This window comes from Centropristis striata, chromosome 23 (genome assembly GCF_030273125.1).
Source record: "Centropristis striata isolate RG_2023a ecotype Rhode Island chromosome 23, C.striata_1.0, whole genome shotgun sequence".
Taxonomy (NCBI): domain Eukaryota; kingdom Metazoa; phylum Chordata; class Actinopteri; order Perciformes; family Serranidae; genus Centropristis; species Centropristis striata.
This window is the reverse complement of record NC_081539.1, coordinates 12,517,290-12,540,340: the sequence shown is the minus strand read 5'-3', so window position 1 is coordinate 12,540,340 and position 23,051 is coordinate 12,517,290. Positions and strand designations below refer to the sequence as shown.

The window sequence follows — 23,051 nt, the reverse complement described above, 5'->3', positions numbered from 1 at the left end:
TTCATTATTTGTGTATTATGTATTCAAATGTCTAAACATTTTATGTTATATGTTTCATTTATGTTATTTATGTTTTTTAATTATATATAAATTGAATATATTATTTGCAGGTTTTACAATGTAGTTGATTTATTTATTTTAAATATATAATTTTTATTCATTATTTTTATATTTATTTGAATGTGTATACATTATATATTATTTATTTTATTGATGGGTGTTTTTTTGACATTTTTCTTTAGTTTTATTATTTTTAAAGTCAAAGAAAATCCACATTTTAAAAAGTTTAAAATTTAAATAAATGCATGATGTTTCTTAAGTCTTTGAGTTAACACATGAGCAGCCCTAAACTAAAGACATACATTGAAAGAAAAGAAAGTGTAGGAACAGTGCTATATTTAGTATTATGTCCATATATTCCTGAGGTTTAGGGAGGCATTTGTGTCTTTAGAGAATTCATGTTGCTCTGTTACACTATATTTTAGGCCTGGAAGAGATGGTGCACCCAGATTCTCTCTGCCCTCAGGTACTGACTGATTTCTTCCCCAGGATTTTAATTTGAGAGATTTCTATCATCATAGCCATCACATTAACCGGAAGCTTTATTGTTTGCTGGCAGTTATCTGCACTCTTGCGACCCTCCAATAATCCATGGCAACCTGACGTGCGACACCATCTTCATTCAGCATAACGGCCTCATCAAGATCGGCTCAGGTCTGCTCCCAACAGGGTTTTACATGTTACTACAACCAGCACTGTTTTATAACATCAGACTGTGGATTGCTGGAAATTAATCTTTGCAATCCTGCTAAACAGAATAAATATCTCAATTATGCTTAATCTTCTCTCTGCAGTGTGGCATCGGCTATTTGTTAATGGTAAGAAATAGATCATTTTGCAGTAGATATGTTTTCATTTGTGTCATATATATCATCTTATTTCATCTCATTTATCTTTTCTATTTGTGTCTTCTCTGTCAAGTGTTTCCAGATGCCAGTGTCCACGGTAAAGCGAGACAACACCGTGACGAGCAGAGGAATCTTCATTTCTTTGCTCCAGAATGTGGATGTAAGTCTGATGGAGTTTTTGTCCAGCATTCTGCAGCTTTAATGCTACCAAATCTACTTGTATGTATTCTTAACCATCTGAGCCCCAAACAATGTCAGGGTGCTTTTTTCTCCTGTTGCATTTGACCTATATTTTATATTTATTTTATCTGATTTATCTGAATTTTTATGAAAAATGACAAAAAAAAGAAAACCAATAAGAGTAAGAAAACAGCTACAAGCAGACTACATACATAAAGAAACACAGAATGACTACAAAGAGAAACAAAATGACTACAAAGTCACACAAAATAACTACAAACTGACTACAAACAGACACAAACAGACACAAACTGACTACAAAATAACTACAAACAAGACACAATATGAGTACGAGCACCAAAACACTTACAAAAATATGCAAAACTAGAGAAGAGATGCTTTAAAAGAGACATTTTGTATGTCTTTCAGAATAAAATCACATTAAGCCGATTCATTGGTAAACACATCTCTGTTTTCCACCCTCCGTCAAGACTAAAAAGCTTTTTTGTCCCTTATTATTTGTAGCTGGCGAAGATGATTATGCCATAGACATTTTCTCCTTCGGCATCTGTGCTCTAGAGGTAAGTGAAACGGATCTATACGATTCTCCTCAGTGTGTGTGCTTATGTGTGTGTTAACAGATTATTTGTACCCCTAGATGGCAGTACTGGAGATCCAGGCCAACGGAGACACTGCTGTGTCCAAGGAGGCCATCGCCAATGCAGGTCAATCTCTGGAAGACCCTCTCATGAGAGTGAGTGTCAAAAATACTTGATGTCCTAAATATGCAAGCGCAGAAACAGAGAGATAGAGACGAGCTGTCCCACACTACACTATTAACACTCGCCTACACACACCACCTTGCTTACCACATGCAGAGACTTTGTACTGTTTCAGAGTGAATGTTTCAGTAAAGCATGCCAGGAAACCCATAACCCAGTGTGACGCTCAGTAGAACTGGGTCGTCCTGTACCGTCTTATCTTTCTGTGTTGGACTCAGTGTCTCGTTGCTTCCTGCAGGAGTTTACCCAGTCCTGTTTGCGTCACGAAGCCAAGCTCCGTCCTACGGCTCACGACCTTCTGTTCCACCGCGTCTTGTTCGAGGTGCACTCCCTCAAACTGCTCGCCGCCCACTGCCTCATCAGCAACCAGTGTGAGTTTCTCACCTCCACAGCTTGCAACACGGAAGTGTCTTCTTTCAATGCACATGGCGATATTCACTGGTTCCTGCATGCAGTTTGCCAAGAGAGGGTTTAGAACTGAACTAACAGTGTGTTTCTGCTTCATGCAAAATCCTTAGAGCCAATAATGCAACATATTTTATTCTGTGAACCTGTGTTATGTATCATTGGCTATGTATGGAGTATATTTGCCAGCATACGGTCGAGTCATTTAAAGGCGTACTATGCAGGAAGTGTAGCTTACTGTTTGTAAACACAACATTAAAGCTCTGCCCCTCCTCCTCAGCTTAAACGACCCACAGATTTGCTTGGGTTTTTCGTGCTGTGTTTGTTATTTTCGTAGCTTTGTGCCTAAAGGGTGACCCCAACAATGGTCCCAAACATAGCAGACGGGCAGTTTTCTGCAGATTTAGTGGGTCATAAACGATGAGATTTAGAGTGATTATTTCTGTATAAGTCAAAACATTTTTATTTTTCTCCAGACAATCCTGCATAGTATACCTTTAAAGTAAAGTTAAAAAATATTTTTTAAAGACAACTCTTTCTCAAATACTGATGTTTTTGGGTAATAATAAAGAATTATTCATTTCATTTTATATTTGTATTTTTATTCAACCATTATAACTTCTACAAATATGATTTATCTATACGTTTTTTCCTCCCATTCACCTACTGCTGTACATGCTGTAAACTTTATTAATCCCGCAGTGGGGAAATTAAAGAAGAAAAGAATATAAAAAATAAGACATATACCGGTACACACATTCTATACATTCTATGCATACATTAAGGCTATTTGGCATTTATTATTAATATATATTATTGTGTTTGTTTCTTTCCTGAGAGTACTTTGCATTTTTACAGATATTGCACATTGGAGAAAATATATTTCAGCATGTTAAATAGGTTAAATACGTTGTTGCATATATAGTGATTCAGTGTAACTACATGTATGCATGTGTATGTAAGCATTAGTGTGTGTATTATGTAATATGCCATCTGTCTGAATGTATGTGGGTGTGTGTGCAGAGGATTAGACTTGTTCTAATCGTCATGACATGTTCAGAATTGTACATGTTATATGTGTTTGTCTAAAAAAACAAAACACAAGTGTATATATCAAATCAGTTGACTTATTTCTACACTTGTTTTGCTTCTTCAGACTTGCTCCCGGAAAACTGTGTGGAGGAGAAAACCAAATCCTTTGACCCCAACGCTGTCATGGCAGAGATTAAACACGAAGACAGACAAGGAGTTCAGCTCAAGTAAAAAATAACACAAACACCTCATATCTTTGGCTACTTGTGTTGAATATCCTGAGATGACACATGCTCCTCTGTGTGTTTCTTCATGCAGATACTCCCACGTGTCGCCTCTGGAACTTGACAAGTTTCTGGAGGATGTCAAGTAAGTAAAACTGCAGTATAAGACTCATTGTGTGTCAGTGTCAGCTGTGACTGCAGCATAAAGTTTTCTCTTCTTCAGGAATGGGATCTACCCCTTAATGAACTTCGCCTCATCCCGGCCTCACCCCGTCCCTCGCGCCCTCTCCTTGTCTCAGGAGCAGGTTGAGACGGTCAAGACGCCGACTCCTGAACCCCAAGAGACCGAAACAAGAAAGGTCGGACTCTCAGATGCACCCAAAAACACTATTAATGCATATGTAATATTGCTGTGCTTATAACTCTCTGACTGTTTGCGTCTGTTGGTGTTGCAGGTTGTTCAGATGCACTGTAATTTGGAGACAAATGAAGAAGGGACCAAAACTCATGTGAGTCACACAGTATTACAGGTACTTTGCCCATTTTAGTATAAACTCTTTTGTTGGGCTCTTTATAATTAAGCATATTAGTCTTTTTTTGTCATTCTCCTAGCACAGGGGTAGGCAACCTGCGGCTACGGGGCCACATGTGGCAGTGACAAAATAATTATATATATTTTTTTACATTTAAATTTTCATTTATCAATGGTGTAGGCCAAAAACAATTTGAATTCTTCAATTGTAAAATTGTATAGCTTTTTTACAACATATTAAAAATGTTTTGACATTTAAGTCAACTAAAATGTGCTTCATAGCTTACGAAAGTCTCCGGCCCGGCACCTTAACCTTTAAGTTTTGCCAGCTTTAAGTCTATTTTTGAGTTTGCCTAGATAGACTTACTTTCAAAATCATATTAATAAATGCTCAATATGACTATTAATAACATTGGTAGGCTACTTTAGACTTATTAGGCTGTTTAATTTTCATTTTAGGCTCAAAATAAGGTTTGTGGCTCCATTCCTTGATTTTTTTCTCTTTTTTGGTCACCAATGGCTCTTTTGTTAGTAAAGGTTGCCAACCCCTGGTCTAGCAGCTCTGTGCCAATATTTATTGTACAGTCAGTTATTGTGGTTAAGCATAAATCCAGCTTGATTTAAATGTGACTTTTTGATCTTTCCTCAGCTCTCTTTGTTTCTGAAGATGGATGACAAACTTCACAGGCAGCTAAGCTGTGACATCCTTCCAAGTATGTTTTATAACTACTGTATCTTAAAATAGAAGACCTTGTTCTATATTTTTCTTGCTTTTTCTTGCTTATCTTCCCGCATATCTAGCCTTTCTTGTTTGTTTTGGTCTTTTGATTTAATTTGTTGACAATTTAAAGAATAGAGAAGATCATTGCATTTGTCCTTAATGATTTAACACCAAAGCCTCAAAATGTCCACCTGGACTTTTTTGCTTATTTTGAGTATAAAAGGGTCAGAAAATGTCCTGTGAGTCAGTGCTTACTGGTTATTTACAATTAACTGCATGTTTTAAGAGTGAAATAACAGTCTATGATGAAGGAAAACACAAACATTTGAGAGTTTTCTGCAGATTTAGTGGGTCATAAATTATGATTGATATTGATTATTTCCGTATCAAAACATTTTTATTTTTCCTAGGAAAATCCTGCATAGTATACCTTTAAAGTCTGAAAAAAATGTTTGTTTTTTTTAATAAAAAAGACTCTCAAATTCTGATGTATTTGTGTAATGATAAAGAATTATTCATTTAATTGTATATTTGTATTATTATTCAACCATTATAACTTCTAAAATATTATTTATCTTAATGGTTTTCCTCCCATTCACCTACTGCTGTACATGCTGTACATATAGTGGACTTTTTTTGTGCTTATTTTAACTATAAAAGGGTCAGAAAATGTCCTGTGAGTAAGTGGTTTTGCCCATTTGTCCAGAACCCTTGGTACCTTATAATAGCTGGCAGTTATTTAAAATGTACTGCATGTTTTAAGAGTGAAATAACACAAAAATTGAGAGTTTTAGTAGGAATAAACAATGCAATTGAGCAACAATAACTGATTTTTCTTGTAAAACTTGAAATTTGAAAAGTATATTACTATAAAATACAATAAAAATATACCATTTGTCTCTAAATGTGCAAGAAATTAATATTTTTTATCTATTCTATAAAGCACACTCTATGATTCTTGTAACTGAAATATTTCATGTGAAACTTTCAGCTGACACCTCCAAAGACCTTGCCAGTGAACTAGTTCACTACGCCTTCATAACTGAGGTAGGTATAAAAGCTTCTTTGTGTTTGTTCTTCATCAACAATGGATAACTGTCCTTGCTGAGATTTTTCACTTTCATAAGCAACCCATTGTAGATCTAGTCTGAAAGGGAAAAATGTATTGAAGTGGGGTTGTATGAGGTACTTATCCACAGTCAGTGTATTACCTACAGTAGATGGCATGTGCTGCTGTGGACGGGTGGGGAGCAATTAAAAAAGTGCCAACTAAAATTCTCAATCAGTCTACTCTATATTAAGGACTACTTACACCTCTTTACCTTGCTGCCAGACAGACCTGTTTATGTTTATGTGGGGAAAACTGAAACAGTTATTGATGATTCTTCAAAGACACCAGACCCCAGCAAGAAAAACAGTCCTTTTCACCTTGCAGAATACATGGTTTGCTGGTCTACAACTGGCTCATTTGTTTGGTTAGTTTGTGTTATTGTGTGACTTTGGTGTTTGAAAGGGTTAGTTTGAAATCACCAAAGTCACACAATGACAAAAAAAACAACTAACCGATCGAATCAGCGTTAGACTGGCAACCCCCATGTTCTGCATGGTAAAATTACAGTTTTTGTCACTTGAGTCTGCCTTTGAAGACACCATGGATAATGGCTTCAAATTTCTGTTGGAAAGTGCTGTCTGACTGCAAGGTAAAGTGGTGGAAATATTTAAAATATAGTATACACTTAAACTGATATTGATTTTTTTTTGGGGGGGGGGGGGGCTGAAATAAATGTAGCTTCTGCCCCCGTCCACAGCTGTACAGGTGCATCTCAGTACATGAGAATATCATGGAAAAGTCCATTTCAAGTAGTTCAAGTCAAATCGCCCCAACCAAGTACTGAGTGCATATAGATGGACATACTTTTCAGAGGCCATCATTTCCATATTTAACATACTTTTTAAAATTGTTCTTTTGTACTTTTCACATTTTTTGAGACACTTTTTGGATTTTAGGTCTTCATTAAATGTAAGCCATAATCATTATAATTAGAAGAAATTAAATAAATTAGGACATGAACTGTTTCATTCTGTGTGTAATGGATCCATATAATGTGTTATTTCCACTTTTTGAATTGACCTACTGACATAAATAAACTTTTCTATGATATTCTTATGTATTGAGATGCACCAGTACATTGCTTAGCTTTCGTGTCAGTACTGCCTGCCTGCATGCTTGCATGCCGACCGTCATATCCTGTATGAAAAGGTACCTCACACAACCCCACTTCAATAAATCCAAACTATCCCTTTAAAAATGTCCTATGTGCTCTGTAGGAGGACAGTGAGAAGGTAGCAGGGTTCCTGGAGGACGCCATCAGCCGACACCGGGTCCGAGCGCTCGCCTCTGGGAGCACACAGTGAGGAGGGGTCACAGCAGTGGCTGGCCCAGACAGAGGGGCCCGGGCATTGATCACACAGATCAAAAAAAGGGAGAGGGCAGCAGACAGGATCACACAGCCAGAAACAGAGGGAGCTGATCCAGCTGGGCACAAAAAGGGGACAAATACAGGAGGATGCTGGGCCTTGACAGTCAGAAAATTACCCCAGAGAGAAAGAGGGAACTCCAGCGCTGAGAAAGGAACCAAAGGCCCCTCTGGTTAGAGGGCCGGAGGCATCATGGCTGTGTTCAGCAATCCCACAAAGCAGTGAAAGATTGACAAACTCCCTGCCTAAAAGGGCTATCATGCCTTAAGATATCTTGACAGCTTTTTCCATAATGCCACTATTCAGAACGGAAATGTTTTACTTACAAACGCAGCAGCTATGTTTCCAGAAGGACATTTTATCGCTCATAAGCCTCGTTTGCACTCCAACGTCCACTTGATTGGTGATCATTTACTTTGAATTGTAAACAAAGTAATTTACTAAAGCCTCTCTCCTCTCCTCCTCTCTCCTCGGTTTATCACAGTTTTAGGAATTTAATATTCCGTCCAACATGCACTGTTAATACTCATTTATTTATTTCTGTTTAACTGTGAACAATAGAAGCTTTGCACAAGCCTGTTTTTGTTTTGCTTTACATTTTATGACATGCGAAATTAACACACCTCACTGCACTCTATGGGTAAAGGCTCCTTCTCCCAGAGCTAAACACACCAAGCCTAAATGTAGTGATCAGCAATGAGATGATGCCTCTCTTTTAGCCTGTAGTGCTCTTAAGGGTTTTCCCTGTTAAAGTGTTCTGAAAGCCAAAGACTTGAAAAGTGCCTGATACGGCAAAATGTACTTTGGACAAAAATTCCTAATGAAATGGCATATTACCAAACTCAGCAATTTGGAATTTAACTAAATCAGGCTGACTTTAACTGGTATAACCAGATACATTGATTTGTACTACAAACTCAGTTCCAAAAAAGTTGGGACATTATCTAAAAAGGAAATAAAACAGAAGGTGGTAATTTGCTAATCTTTTGTGACATATAGTCATGGAAAAATTATTAGACCATCCTTGTTTTCTCCTTGCTTTCTTGTTCATTTTAATGTCTGGTACAACTAAGAGTACATTTGTTTGGAGAAAAATAATGATAACAACAAAAATAGCTCATAAGAGTTTAATTCAAGAGCTGGTATCTAGCCATTTTCCATGGTTTTCTTGATAATAACAAAAATCATTATAAAGAAAACCATGGAAAATGGCTAGATATCAGCTCTTAAATTAAACTCTTATGAGCTTTTTTTGTTGTTATCATTATTTTTCTCCAAACAAATGTACTTTTAGTTGTACCAGATATTAAAATGAATGAGAAATTGAAAAAATCAAGGGTGTTCTAATAATTTTTCCATTTCTGCATATTCAGTTTCAAAGTGTACAAAGACAATATATTTAACTCATTAAACCCCACCAGTGGATATAGGTCCTGGTAGGAGAAGGGATATACCAAAAAACGTTTTCTTTTTTGGAGCTTTGTTTTGATTTATCCCTCCTCCTACCCCTAAACCTACTCGGGCAGGTTAATGTTCAAACGGACAAACATGTTTTTGTTTAGCATCCCAACTTCTTTTGAATCTTAAGTTGTAGTTCCCGTCTCCAATCATGAGTCCACAGAGTCAGCCTGTGTGAATGTGAAGATGACGCCCAGTAATGGCAGCTTCATTAAGAGCTGCAGCCTTTGTATATTGGACACATTGATCAGGTGAAAATGCTGCAGTCAATATTTTTCGGAATACATCATGGGTAGCTTGTGAAGTAAAATCATAGTCCTATATAAATGGGAGGAAGGGTGTTGGTGATGTAATAAGATTTGTTAATTTAAAAAAATGCCATATTGTGGATTATATAACAACTATACTTATTTTTATGTTTTTTCCCCCCAAATCATCTAAAGATGTTGTTTAACAATGAACTTGATGTGTGTCTTGAGGTGTTAAAGGAAAAATCTACCCAAAAATCTTTAAAGAGATTTTTTTTTGAAGTGAGGTTGTATGAGGTACTTATCCATATATCAGTGTATTACTTACATTAGATGGCAGTCAGTACGCCCCCAGTTTGGAGAAGCAGAAAAGAGTACGACACGTAAGCTAAGCAGTGGGGCTGCAGCAAAAATGTATTCTAGCCGCCTAAATGAATAATTATCAGTTCAAGTGTACGATATATATCTACAGACATGGGAAAAATTATAAGACCCTTGTTTTCTTCAATTTCTTGATCATAACCAAAATCATTATCAAGAAAACCGTGGAAACTGGCTAGATATCAGCTTTTAAATTAAACTCTTGTGAGCTATTTTTGTTGTTATCATTAAATTTGTCCAAACAAATGTACCTTTAGTTGTGCCAGGCATTAAATAAACAAGAAAGCAAGGAGAAAACTAGGGTGGTCTAATATTTTTTTCCATGACTGTATTTATTTCATTGCTCTAACTTGTCATCAGACAGCCATGTTTAAGTTGACTGGGGGGTAACTGCAGCCACTCTTTGCTCTCATCAAAGCCACCAGACTCCATTGATAAAAATGTCAATTTTATCTTGCTTGATGCAGGAGTTGGTAACTTTGAGGAGAGCAAAGGACAGCATCACTTCCATCCTCAAAAACTCAAACAGGGCTGCCTGATGCCAAGTTAGGGTTGTGAAAATATTCTAAATATAACACTTAAAGTGACAATTATTTTTTCAGGTGGTTAAAATATTTTTAGCCGCTGCCCCCATCCACAGCAGTGCACTATTAAGCTTCTGTGTCAGAACTCCTGTCTGCTTCTCCAAATGGGAGCATGCCGACAGCCCTACTGTAGATTATCTATCTATGGATAAGAACGTCATACAACCCCAATTCAGATATCCCTTTTTGAATGTACGTTTTACACAAGCAATAAATCTGCCTACCTACAGTGGTTTTCTAAGGGCTGCAGGTAGTAAAACATAGTTTCTGATAAAAGTGAAGAATGTATAACTGTAAGCATGTTCATTTCTCAGTATCAGATCTGCTGTATTTTCATTTCAGAAAATCTGAGCTTGAACTTTAGGATTGATTGCACTGCAGCCCACACAAACACAAAAATAGAATACACTCCTTCAACGCTGCCAGATTTTCTTGTCAGGAGTCCAGTCTTGGCATCGTAAAAGAAGACTACCATTTGGGTGGATTTTTCCTTTACAAAATAGGACAGCAAAAAAACAACATGAAACAAAAACAATAGTGAATTGTCTGATCAGTCTTCAGCCGGTGTTCTGTTGTCTATCAGGCTCTCTTACCCCCCGGTCTGTAAGGTTGTGGTTTCATAACAGTTACGCTGCTGTATAGTCATTGCTTACAGTACTTACTCTACTCTGTGTCAAGCCTTCTTATCAGTGTGTCTCTGAAGACAGGAGCCCTGGATTCTCCCAGACATTCACTGACTTTGGGCTGTGGTGTACATATTTGTTTGTGGCTATTAACTGGGTTTACTTTTTAGACAGAATTTCATGCAAACGCAATGCAAAGCAGTGCCAATATTGCTCTCATTTGATCTAGTAAGCTGCATGTCTTAATAGCCTGCAACCATTCAGAACTTTGCATTTTGCCTTTGTCAGTCACAGTTCAGTTCCAGAGGGGACCTGACCAAGAAAATGAATGTTTAGACTGTGCAAACATGGAAAAAAAACCATCCATATCAGTCTTATTTTATGTCAAATGATTTCTTTTCCCGTGAATCTGTTGAATGAAACTTGCCTTTGGATGTTCTACTTAAACCTTTGTTGAATATTGTAGCTACTGCAATTAAATACATGACAATAAACAATATGTGTCATGTTGTTTATGTCTGAAATTATTAGGTTGTATTTATTTATTGGAGCTAATGTTGATCATTCTGAGAATACTCTGCAAGATGTTATCATGCTTTTTATTTAGTAGGCATCTCCATTTTATTGGTAATTTTATTCTTATGATGGAAACCATATTTTAATTAGTGTATCATACATCACTCACACATTCCCTCACTTCTGTCATTCAGATCCTATCACAGTTAAAATGACGGATATTTGCCAGATTTAGCCAAAGAAACAGTAGACCGTGAAGTTTTTAAGTAAGCAGACAAGATAAACAACAAATAAAAGTATCGCTCGACAAGAATTGTGACAAAAATTAAAATGCAGTTTGGGATATTTTGAGTCAAAGTTATCAGGCCGAAGCTGATTTTATATCAAAGTGTGCTGGAAACTGACAATAATTTTAAGGCACACTAAACAAGCAAAAGGTAATTTTTTTAAAGGTTAAATGTTTGTGTTTCTGTCAACAAACTGAAACTGAGTTTCAAGTAATAAAACATTTACAAGGTCATTAATTATATTTTAAATTGGGTTTTATGTATTATATATATTCCATGAAAGTATTGCACCATGTAGCCCAGTGTAGCTGTAACCTTGATTGGAAATCCCTTTAATAAAAATTAATAATTGTAGGAAAGAAAAACTTTTTTTTGTCATTTTATCTAGAAAAAATATAATACATTTCAGTTTCTAATAGGAATATTAATGAAGGATTATTTTTTGTTCTTTAAAAAAATGCACATCATATCATTGCATTTTGACAATAAAAACAAGTACAAAATGCATACATTCAGACCTTCATATATGCCGGGGGCAACTGCAGGTGAGAGGCTACTAAGATCAAAAGTAATATTATTATTATTATTATTATTATTATTATTATTATTATTATTATAGTAATAGCATGTATTTATTTGAAAAGGGACAATGTACATTAATCAATGTTCAAACAAATGTATCCAAGCTAGCTTTAATATAGTTTTACTCTGTTAAAATAATCGCCCAAGTCATTTTTTGTCAAAATTGGTTTTTTTTTTGTTGCCTAAATCATCTCCTCATGACGCCGGCCACCTATGGTAAAATCACCTACATCCTCAGTTGATCAGATCATGTGATTTTACCCCTTTAAGATCATCACTTATTTGACAATTTGCCACATTCATAGGCATCAGATAAGAACCCAGCAAAGAGGAGCTAGAGGGAGATTGTTTAGTTATCAATTAAGTTTATCAGTGTTTTATTGTTGACAATAATATTGGTAACACTTTACTCTAAGGTGTCTACATAAGAGTGACATGAGTGTGTCATAGGCATGACATAGGATGTGTCAAGAACATTAATGACACTTTGAAGTCACAATTGCCTAAGTCATTTATATCTTAAGTCTTAAATTACATAATTTACACACAGTGTTATTACTATGCCAATAGCCATCCTTTTTTACATTCTTTTTGAGTGAAATGATCAATAAATATGTTACACCTTTGGTGAAGTTATTTGTGTTTCCTAAAACTTGAAAAAATGAGTTAGGCGATTATTTAACAGGATGACGATATTTAATCCTCGATTGAAGAAAGGCAAAACCACGTCCACAAACTCGCGAGAGTTCTGCTATCGCGATGCCTTCTATTGAAACTGTGAAGATCTCGCGAGCGTTGGGGTGTGAGTGGGCCTCTCCGAGAAGGTGTGCTTCATGGCGGTTACGGAGACTGCGGTAAATAAATTCCTTGATAAAGCAACAAATTAACCCTTTTCAGCTACAGTGGCGGTCGCGTAAGTAATGAGCGATGTTTGGTGGAATATATTTGTGCTAAATATAGCGTGAATAGATAATATTTCCCACTGGGAAGAATACAGCTTGCTTCGCGCCATAGTAATGAAAGCCTAACGTATGAGCTAGCTCCTTGCTAGCAACAAAGACGCAAGCTAAATCCAAACCAGGCCTCGCTAATAATATGATGTTTTTTGTAATAATTATTACTTAGCTACTTAGTTATTGTCGTTTGGGTGTAGATAGATAATATATGTCCTATTAATTATCTATGTTGGTTATAGCCAAACCAGTCTTAGGCTAAGGTTTGTTGCTTTTTACCTAGCTAACGTAGTAGGATGATAATTAGCATTCATGTGCATCACGCTAACGTTAGCTGACCAAAACCTAAGGAAAGACGGGCTGGCTTTGTGAAGATTGCAATGTAAAAAATAATGCTAGCTGCCTTATTCTCTTATTGCTAGTCTGAAGGCATTTCTTATTTCCCCTAGAATTTGTTGAATTGTTAAAGCTTCCCCGTCAGTCCTCTTCCCCTTGGGGGCTTTCCTGCCTCAGTCTGGTGGAGCCAGCGATTAGCAGGGTGCGTAGGTAAGAAGCTCGTCCGGTCCCACCTGGTTTAAATCCGGGTGTATGTCCTGTATATACTAGCATATTTAATAATAACCTGTGCTGTGTGAGGTGATGTGACTTTTTTTTTTTAGATTGCAATGCAGGCATTTTCTTAATGGGACAATGTAGATATGAATGTTCATTCAGGCAGGTGTTCAAATACTCCAAACTCTTTCTCCATTTAAAAAAAAAAAAAAAAAAAATCGTTTTTGTTCATAAATTGAATTTTCTAAATTGCAGGGAGGTGAAGCTCTGACGATGGAGAATGGACAGGGCACAGGCTCCAAGCTCGGCCTGCCGCCTCTCACTCCAGAGCAGCAGGAGGCACTTCAGAGGGTAGGAACCCCCGAACATGCAGTATCTGTCTATATCAGGGAAGGGCAACTTAAATGCTGCAGAGGGCCACAATTTTTCATCGACACTACCACAGGGTCATATATAGGACCGTGCACTTAACCAGATATGATGAAACTGCAATTTGAAATATGTTTGCAGTGCAGTAACTTAACATATTTCATGCTCAAATGCATGTATAACAGTATAAATAGGAATACAAAAGGTTTGAAGCAAATAAAAAATAACCACTCACTGTGATTTCTTTTTTTAGTACAAGAACAGCAGACCAACATTAATTGCAAGAAGTCATTTTGTGCATTTCTACACTGCACTTTTAAGATTTCATGCTCCAAATGAATATAGTTGTACTGAGGGCCACTTCAAGTGAGGGTGCGTGCCGTATGCGGTCCCCGGGCCTCCAGTTGCCCATCCCTTGTCTATATGTATCTTTTAGTTATTATGTAAATACAGGCGTACATTTTAGGAGACTGGTTTCTGTGTAACTGGGTCTTTAGTCAGCTTTTTTATTTGTATACATGTGCAAGACACACACTACAGGAAGGTTCTCTGCATTCACATGAACTATTGGAACTTCCTTACTACTAATTTTTACATGTGCATCATGTCTTATATTTTACTTAATGTTCAAATAGAGATATTATGACATGGATTTAACAATATAGGAACCCTTTGAAAAGCAGAGTTTTCTTTTTTTAAGATTATTATTTTATTATTACTATTGTTGTTGTTTGCTTTATTTGTTAACTTTCAAATGTCTGACATATAAGGTAAGCCCTCATTTAATTGTTGGATAATAATCTTCCTTTTGTACTGGATGAGAGTGTATTTGTTTCTTGTTTCGAAAAAGATTGCAGCTAGAGAAAGCTAAATGTACTGATGTAGTATTTGTCAATATTTAGTCTTAGTAACATTATTACAACTAGGGAAAATCCTGCTGCTTAACTGATAATACCGGTGTGGCAACATTTTCTCTTCCCTGGAAGTTCACCAGGATCTAGTGGCTTTTTATACGTGATGAAACTCAAGCTGTTGTTGTAAAGTACCCTTCTGCCATCTTGTGGCTCTTCTTTTTGGTTTTTGTATTGAAGACTTCTGTCCCTTGACTAATGAGTTTAATTATACATTACTTTTAAGATACATTATTTGAGCCCATGGCCTTAGATTCCTAAAAAAGTATGGCACTGATAATTACTCTTGATACCATGACCGATAAATGGAAAGGCAAATCGAAGAGACACCCCTAGTTTTAACAAATGTTCGTTCATACAACAGACTTGAATGTAATGACATTTTTCATTTTCCAGGCAAAGAAGTATGCCATGGAACAAAGCATTAAGAGTGTGTTGGTGAAGCAGACCATCGCCCATCAGCAACAACAGCTCACCAACCTGCAGGTGAGATGTGTAAAATGTTTTGGTACTCTGCCAAGAAAATTGTAATGCGTGTGTTGTCTGTGAGTCTTGATTCTAGACAGAATATCTTAGCGTTTTCCTACATCAGTAATTCAGACATTTCTTGACTCAGAAGTCGGTTTGTTTCTTGGAAGTCTTGCTCTCTTCTCCCCCCGCTATGAGAAAAGACTACGTGTAGACCATGTGCCCTTGCTTTTGCCTCTGCTTTTTTTCAGATGGAGAAGATCGTCAAGAAGGCATTGATTATTATGTTAAACTTAACTTTTAAAGGGGACTTGTTTATGTTAATTGCTGTGTGGTAATTTGTGATTTAGTTGGGGGAGGCAACTCCCCAAACTGTATGTTGTTTAGAGGGAGGTTCTGCATATGGTGTTAGCCTAACCACTTTTGTCTATCTAGCAAAGCAATGACATTTTTGAAAAAAACAAAGCTAAGGGATATCTAACCTACTTTTCAGCACTTTTTTCATCTTTACTGTCTTTCAGATGGCAGCAGTGACAATGGGCTTTGGAGATCCTCTCTCACCTTTACAATCGGTCAATAGATTATTACGTTTTTTTCTGTGCGCATTACCAATGGAAAAGGACTGTTACCCTTCTTTTACTGGTTGCTTTGGCAACATTCCCTGCCACTTTAACTAACCACAGAATGCATATTTTGTAAGAAAACATGGCTTTCTACTGCTAGTGTACCTGCACCCATGTCAGTAATACTTTGAGATCGTTGAAGCATTTGTAACTTGCTTTCTTGAGTCACAAGACGATTTTCATTAGTATTTTTAAAGAAGATAACCAAAGCTCTTTGACTGTTAATGGGCTTTTTATAGGGTTAATAAATGTGAGAAAAGTCACTTCTCTTTGAAAAATATGCATTAAAAACAGAAAGTTCTTGGCATGGGACGAAAGAGGGATAGCAATCCCTTTAATGGACCAAAATGAGAGAACTGCTGGAACAGGGATCTTTTTGGCCATCTCAAAGTCAAGTTTTTCTGTCAGTGACAAAGTCAACTTTCCATCATGTCATGAATTAGGCACATGTTATACTTTGTTGGTAATAGAATGAGATAACAGAAGCAGACTGACTTAAAGGCATCAGTAAACAGCACAGCAACTTTCGGTTGTTAAACCATCCCTCCCCTTAGACTTGAGAAGAAAGTTTGAAATGCTTTCATCAAGACTTTGTATGGATTTCGTTTGAACTCCACGATTACTTTTGTTACCTTACTTGCATCCCTGGACTACAGGTCAGTTACTGAAGCCAAATATTTGTGAGGGCTGTGCATGTCAATCACTTCAGTGTGTTTTTCTCCATATGTCTGTTCAATAGTAACAGAATAGAGGTCATATTGTAATTGGTGACATCAATATTTTATTACTGTTATACATGTTAGTAGTTTTATCACAAAGTTCTGTCCATTGATTACAGTATTCCATTATTACCCTATTTACCTGTCCAGACCCCCTAACTTGGAATTGGCCTCTTAACTATTTTGGGGGAAAGCAAGCACAGTAGAAAATACACATTTATTATTATTAGTGTGTGTGTGTGTGTGTGTGCGTGTGTGTTTGTCTTCCTTTCTCTTACTCTCTAATGCTTATCATGTGTTGTTTCCCTGGTTGGCAGGTGGCAGCTCAGCGGCAACGTGCCCTAGCCATCATGTGTCGGGTGTATGTGGGCTCCATATACTATGAACTTGGTGAGGACACCATCAGACAGGCCTTTGCCCCCTTCGGCCCAATCAAGAGCATTGACATGTCTTGGGATTCTGTTACAATGAAACACAAGGTCAGTGACATTTTCATGTTAAAAATTGTGCAAATTCTGATTATTCTCCTTGATTTGAAATGCTGAGGATTACAAACGATAGGCCGGACACATGCTGCATTGTTTTGTGTCATCAAATCCATTGTAGTCAAGGTAGACATGCAGGAAGCACTAGTGCTGGGTGATATGAACTTAAACTAATATCACTATTAATAGCCAAATTACCTTGAGTACAGGATCCGGGCCATGCAAGGGCTACCCAGAGTATTATTGTCTGCCCTGCAGACAAATCGAATATAAATCAAATGCTAAAATAACTTTTCGAAGTAAACACCCAGCCCCCAACATTTTCCAGGTGCTAAAAGATACAGCATGTGTCGCCCCCACCCCTAAAGCTGAACACCTCCTCAATGTCTGCATATGTTATCTTTTTGTACAGGGGTTTGCCTTTGTGGAGTACGATGTGCCAGAGGCTGCTCAGCTGGCTCTGGAGCAGATGAACTCAGTCATGCTGGGGGGGCGAAACATTAAGGTACGTTGTCTGGAGATATGAGTACCTCTCGAGGTCATAGGTACACATGGACAAAGGGGAACAATCTCATATCTCCCTTTTGTATAGATTTTTGGTGGCATTTATGATACTCGCTCAAATTGGTTATTTACTGCTTTTGTGGTACTTGAATGACTAAAATTACTCGTATGTGACTCATTCCTCTCTCTCTTTGCTTGTCTGTCCGTTGATTTCCAGGTGCGTGTGTATGTCTGGATGAATGTTTAGTGTACTGTCTGTATGTGTGTATGTGTGTTATGCTTCCATGATGTCATCAAGCTATTTTAGTGACCAGTTCCAGTAGGATGCCCAGCGGCGCGTGGCGTCGCTCTGTGTCCAAGGTGTGCTGATGATGGGCTGCGCCTGGTTGGTGTTGCTTGGCCGCCCCATCTGTAGTACAGATCCCAGTCGAACTTAGATAATCGTCTGACATAGGGAGAGGAAGCTGTCAGGGTGCGAAGCAGTAGCATGAAACATTGCGCCGTTCTCCTGTCGGTGTCGCCACCAGCTCCGCCAGTCACACTGCCACACAGTGTGACTGGTGGAGCTGGTGGAGCTTTTTTTTGAAAAGCGCGCCAGTTTGTTAGCTCTGCCGTTATTTACAAACTAGTTTTGTATTTGTAATGTAAAAGAAGTCATAACCAGTACTACATTTAGCAAGTTTTATTTTTTAACCTGTGTAATGAGAGCTGAAAATGTCTGTTTTACATAACTCCTCAAAAATCTTAGTGTTAGTACAGAGATTAAATTAATGTTCACCTGATGGATCATCCCTAAGAGACCCCATTTGTTTGGCAGTCATGCTGTTTTGGAATTTGAGATTTAAAAAATGCAAATGATCTACACAGATCTTAAATTATTTTAAATATTATCTGCAGAATAGTGTTATGGTCAAGTTCTGAGTATTGTGGACCTTATGACCAGTATAAAAATTATAGAAATACAGACAATAAATGCTTTTTCAGATCTCTGAACCACTTTTATCAGATCCTTTTTAAGGAGAGTAGTAATGGACATGCACCAATGCATAACCAGAGATTAATTGCCAGAATTGCATGGTGTCATGATTGTAAGAGAAGGATAGCTTAGACTGAACTAGGCGGCTCTCGAAAGTTAGCACTGCAGGGATTCAGAGGTTTGCGGTAGAGCGTTCTCGGTTGGTACTAAAAACCCCTTACTCAGTAGCCCTGCTGGTATGATCTGTGCTATAGGTTGGGCGGCCAAGTAACATCGGTCAGGCGCAACCCATCATTGACCAGCTGGCAGAGGAGGCGCGCGCCTTTAATCGGATCTACGTGGCGTCAGTCCACCCTGACCTGTCAGATGATGACATCAAGAGTGTGTTTGAGGCCTTCGGAAGGATCAAGTCATGCACGTTAGCCAGAGACCCCACCACAGGGCGACACAGAGGCTTTGGCTTCATTGGTGAGCTGGAGGGCCCTCTTTCGCTCGTGCTCTTTGTGTTGCCATTGCTCCGCTATTTACTACTATTTTATTCACTTACAGAGTATGAAAAGCCTCAGTCAGCCCTGGACGCTGTGTCTTCTATGAACCTCTTTGACCTGGGGGGTCAGTACCTACGGGTGGGCAAGGCAGTGACACCGCCCATGCCCCTACTGACCCCCACGACCCCTGGTGGTCTGCCGCCTGCTGCAGCTGTGGCCGCAGCGGCAGCCACCGCTAAGATAACGGCCCAGGCAAGTATGAATCCCTTCCAAAGGGATTTAATGGCCTTCCAGGTAAATATAACCCAGATCTAGCTAGAATTGACACCAAAAGCACAGATAATATGGGCATAGAATTTTTTTAATGAGGTGACTGGGAGAAGGCCAGTTTTGTAGGGATCACATTTAAACAGAGGTCGCCCTGACATAGTGTCAGTTTAACAGCCCTGAAATATGAGACATTCTGGGCTTCCATCCAGTTTAATGTGTGCAAAACAGAATCTGAGATTAATTTCCTTTTTGTATTGTATACATTGTAACATGCGTGATAAAAGCTCCTCCCATTCACTGATTGGGTGTGTAAGCTAAGAGTCTTCTCTCTTAGTTAGCACAAACACATTAACAGCATTTTTTCAGTGTGAACAGTAAGAGTGATTAACCAGACAGTTCTTTCCTTTTTAGAATGTGTTATGATTGAAAAGTTTCTTAACATCACTGCTGTGTATTTATGACTTGCTAAAGTCATTTTGTTAGTAATTATGTACTGAATTAATGTTGGTGACCTTGATTCTCACTAAAGAGTTAAGGCTGAGCTCACTCTGTGCCATGCTGTGTGATCGTTGACTGTGCTGCCTTGTGCTGTGCTCTGTGTGTTTCCCTTACCTAATGTCTTCGGCCCCCCTCTCTTAAGGAGGCTGTAGCTGGCGCATCAGTCCTGGGGGCGTTAGCCGCGCCCCAGCTTCTCGGTCAGCAAATGGGAATACCTCAGGCTGTTATGGCGGCCCAGGCACCAGGGGTCATCACAGGTGTGTACCAAGACATGAGTGAGTGCTCATTTTTATAAAACCAAGAGTTTGATTAATCTAATCTTTAATTTTTAAATCGCTCTTGCATTGCTTTGCATGCAGCACAACTTAATCTGTTGTTTTAAAACTTTTGCTTCTTTTTCAAGGTCTGAACTGCTTCCTTTTGTTTTGCAATACTTGTCAATCATTTTTTATATTTTCTTTAGATGAATTACCAGATAGTTGTATAACTGTCGTTGTATAAGTGCATTCTCTCACTAGTCCACCTTACAGCCTCTAGTTGTGTTTTTCAGTGCCCTTAAATACTCCTGTAGATTTTAGTTTAGTTTTAAAGATGTATTACACTAACTTGTCAAAACGTTGTTTAGCTTGTTGGAGATCGTCTGAATTTTAGCGGTAATAAAGTCATGCAGCCGTGGAGTAGTTAGTTTTAGCATAACGTTAGCGTTTTTCTTTTTACCTCTGTTGTCATTCATTTGTGAAAATGATCCCACTGAACAAAATGTGTAAGCATCAGAAATGTGTGTTTGCCACAGAACTTATTTTCTCCACTGATCCAAAATCCAATGCAAAAATCCCATAGTTCAATTATCAATAGACCCCACAGCAATGCTAACTTCCAGGTCAGCCAACAAAAATCCATCATTTGGTTTTCTCAGTTGGCAAATCGACAGAGATGAAATCTTGCATGATGGATTTGGCCCACTGTAATGGTACCAAGTTGATCACCAACGGGATCAATATTCAATTTAACTTGAAGCTGCTGCTTGATTATCAGGTCAAATTAGCGTGCTTTGTAAATGTTTTACGATGTTTTTTCTTGTGTCTTTTTAAAGTGTTTGTGTCTGTCTGTTTGCCTGTCTGACTTTCCCTAAAAGGTGTGACTCCGGTGCGTCCTCCCATACCAGTGCTTCCCCAGGTCGGTCTGGTGAACCCTGTGCTCTCATCACCGCCAGTCCTGTCTAATCAAGCTGGTGGCTCTGGCCAGCAGGAGAGGAAAGAAGAGAAAGAGGAGATGCTGCAGGATGGTACGGGGCAGGAGATGTTGAGTGACCAAGAGCACATGAGCATCTCAGGCAGCAGCGCCAGACATATGGTGATGCAGAAGCTGCTTAGGAAATCAGAGGTACGCTTTGGGGAAAAGTTAAAGAAATTGACGCTATTATTTAGTCTTTTCTTAATTATCACAATGATTTTTACTTGCTAAATTCTTGCCATGTTTCTCTCAAAGTCCACGGTGATGGTACTTCGAAATATGGTGGGACCAGAGGACATCGACGACGACCTGGAGGGTGAGGTGACGGAAGAGTGCGGGAAGTTCGGCTCCGTCAACCGAGTCATCATCTACCAGGAAAAGCAAGGGGAAGAAGAAGATGCAGATATAATTGTCAAAATTTTTGTAGAGTTTTCCATGGCCTCCGAGATGAACAAAGCCATCCAGGCCCTCAATGACCGCTGGTTCGGAGGTCGAAAAGTTGTCGCAGAGGTGTATGACCAAGACCGTTTCAACAGCAGTGACCTCTCTGCGTAGAGTGTCTGAAATGGTTCACCAGCACCCATCCCTATACCCTCTCACCCAAACCCATTTCAGTCACGGTCACTGCAGCTAGAGATGAAGGCCTCTGAAACTTGTAATTATGTTTTTATTTCTTTTTTTAAAAAAATGCTGTTTATTAATGTTAAACTGGGGAAGGATTCATTAAAATATTTACGTGTCAAGATTTTTTGCTTTGGTATCTGTGAAGACTCCTTTTTTGGTGCAAGTTTGACTTTTGTAATCCAATCTTGTAACAAATTTACGGTTTCCTGCTTTAGCTCTATGTTCCTTTTTCTTTTGTGAAATTGCCGGGACATGTCAACACTTTGTTTCTACAATTAAAGATTATTGTTTTGTCCGCAAGAAGTGTGATGCATTTCTTTTTTTTTATTATATCCTTAAATTTAATGTATTTATACACAGACATCTGTGTTCTAGTTGTGGAGCATAGCATTTTATTCAGTCAAAACTTCAAAAATTTGATGTATAATGTAATATTTCTAATATTCTCAAATGCCACTGCTTTAGTTGTTTGTACAGTGGGTGAATAATTTATCAAACTGTAAAATAACCCTTCAGACTTGAGAAGAGTTTTTACTTTGCTGATGATTTTTATTTATCACAAAGAGCATCTTGCTTGTGTTTCAGTCATCAGTGTTAAAATGTACATCATAATGCAATCACTGACATACATTATAAGAAAGTTCCACAATTTTTTAAGCTTTCACTTGTGACAATAGGGTTATTTTTTGTGGGAGATAAATTATTATTGCACTTAGAGGAGAATGCACAACTTTGCAGAATATTTTTTTAGCCCTGCATCTCTGCAGTTATATTATAGGGGTTTGTATAGGTGATGGAAATCCTTGAAAACTGGATTTAAATGTGTTTTTAAGGGCAAATAGGGCTTGGATTTTCAATCAAAATCTAGGTTGAATAGGATGCATCTTACTGAATATGTGCTAATTTGCATACATTTCCAGAACTTATATCTGAATACTGGATAAAGCCAGATTCAATTTTTAAAGCTGGGATTTTGGATCTTTTTTTTTTTAATGACTACATAAACAAACAAAAAACTGCCAATTTTCTGCATGTTTTTAGTAATAACACACTATATAAATAAGGTTTTGAACAAAATACGAATAAACTCCCAGGTATAAACCTTCAGAATATAGATGGGAATGAAAATGGATGCTTTTGTGTATTTAAGTGCTACTGCAGTGGAAATGTCTTGCTCAGAATATTATAAATGAATAATTATGAGAGAAATGTACTGTAAAATTCCATGTAATTTGATGAAAAAGGTTATTAACTAATAGACCTCCCTATGGAACTTCCTCAGTTGATTGAAGTTTTCAGATTTTTTTCAAATTTAGATTTACAAATGAGGCAGTAAGTAATGCCTCAATTCTGGTGAGTAGGAGAAATGTACAGCCAGAAATAGGAAAAAAGTTTGAAAGAAGACATGAAATGGAAGCAAAATCTAAAAACTGACCA

At 37.8% G+C, this 23,051-nt stretch overlaps 2 protein-coding genes across 11 annotated transcripts in view; both read left to right on the top strand.

Moving 5' to 3' along the window:
* The window catches only part of nrbp2b (nuclear receptor binding protein 2b), a 47,135-nt gene extending 38,957 nt beyond the window's left edge, over nt 1–8,178 (top strand). For both annotated transcript variants that reach the window (XM_059326622.1, XM_059326623.1), the window contains exons 5-18: nt 486–526; nt 620–714; nt 855–878; nt 982–1,068; nt 1,614–1,669; nt 1,747–1,842; nt 2,109–2,241; nt 3,432–3,534; nt 3,626–3,676; nt 3,755–3,890; nt 3,987–4,040; nt 4,713–4,776; nt 5,776–5,831; nt 7,113–8,178. In XM_059326622.1, coding sequence (XP_059182605.1) covers nt 486–526; nt 620–714; nt 855–878; nt 982–1,068; nt 1,614–1,669; nt 1,747–1,842; nt 2,109–2,241; nt 3,432–3,534; nt 3,626–3,676; nt 3,755–3,890; nt 3,987–4,040; nt 4,713–4,776; nt 5,776–5,831; nt 7,113–7,199 — 1,083 coding nt within the window. In that variant the 3' untranslated portion in view covers nt 7,200–8,178. The remainder of the gene's footprint in view (nt 1–485; nt 527–619; nt 715–854; nt 879–981; nt 1,069–1,613; nt 1,670–1,746; nt 1,843–2,108; nt 2,242–3,431; nt 3,535–3,625; nt 3,677–3,754; nt 3,891–3,986; nt 4,041–4,712; nt 4,777–5,775; nt 5,832–7,112) is intronic.
* Nucleotides 8,179–12,736: 4,558 nt separating this feature from the next.
* On the top strand, nt 12,737–21,917 carry puf60b (poly-U binding splicing factor b). Of its 9 annotated transcripts, none has more exons than XM_059326615.1 (12): nt 12,746–12,795; nt 13,344–13,440; nt 13,702–13,797; nt 15,123–15,212; nt 15,716–15,766; nt 16,854–17,015; nt 17,434–17,526; nt 18,756–18,969; nt 19,051–19,283; nt 19,900–20,032; nt 20,893–21,140; nt 21,246–21,917. In XM_059326615.1, exons 3-12 carry the CDS (start codon nt 13,720–13,722, stop codon nt 21,543–21,545), a joined length of 1,602 nt encoding a protein of 533 aa, XP_059182598.1. In that variant the 5' UTR covers nt 12,746–12,795; nt 13,344–13,440; nt 13,702–13,719; the 3' UTR covers nt 21,546–21,917. The 9 variants fall into 9 exon arrangements, with proteins under 9 accessions (XP_059182601.1, XP_059182604.1, XP_059182602.1 ...); XM_059326616.1 differs by lacking the exon at nt 12,746–12,795 and adding an exon at nt 12,838–12,854; XM_059326618.1 differs by lacking the exon at nt 13,344–13,440 and having other exon boundaries at nt 12,737–12,795; nt 19,051–19,241.
* Nucleotides 21,918–23,051: the final 1,134 nt, after the last annotated feature.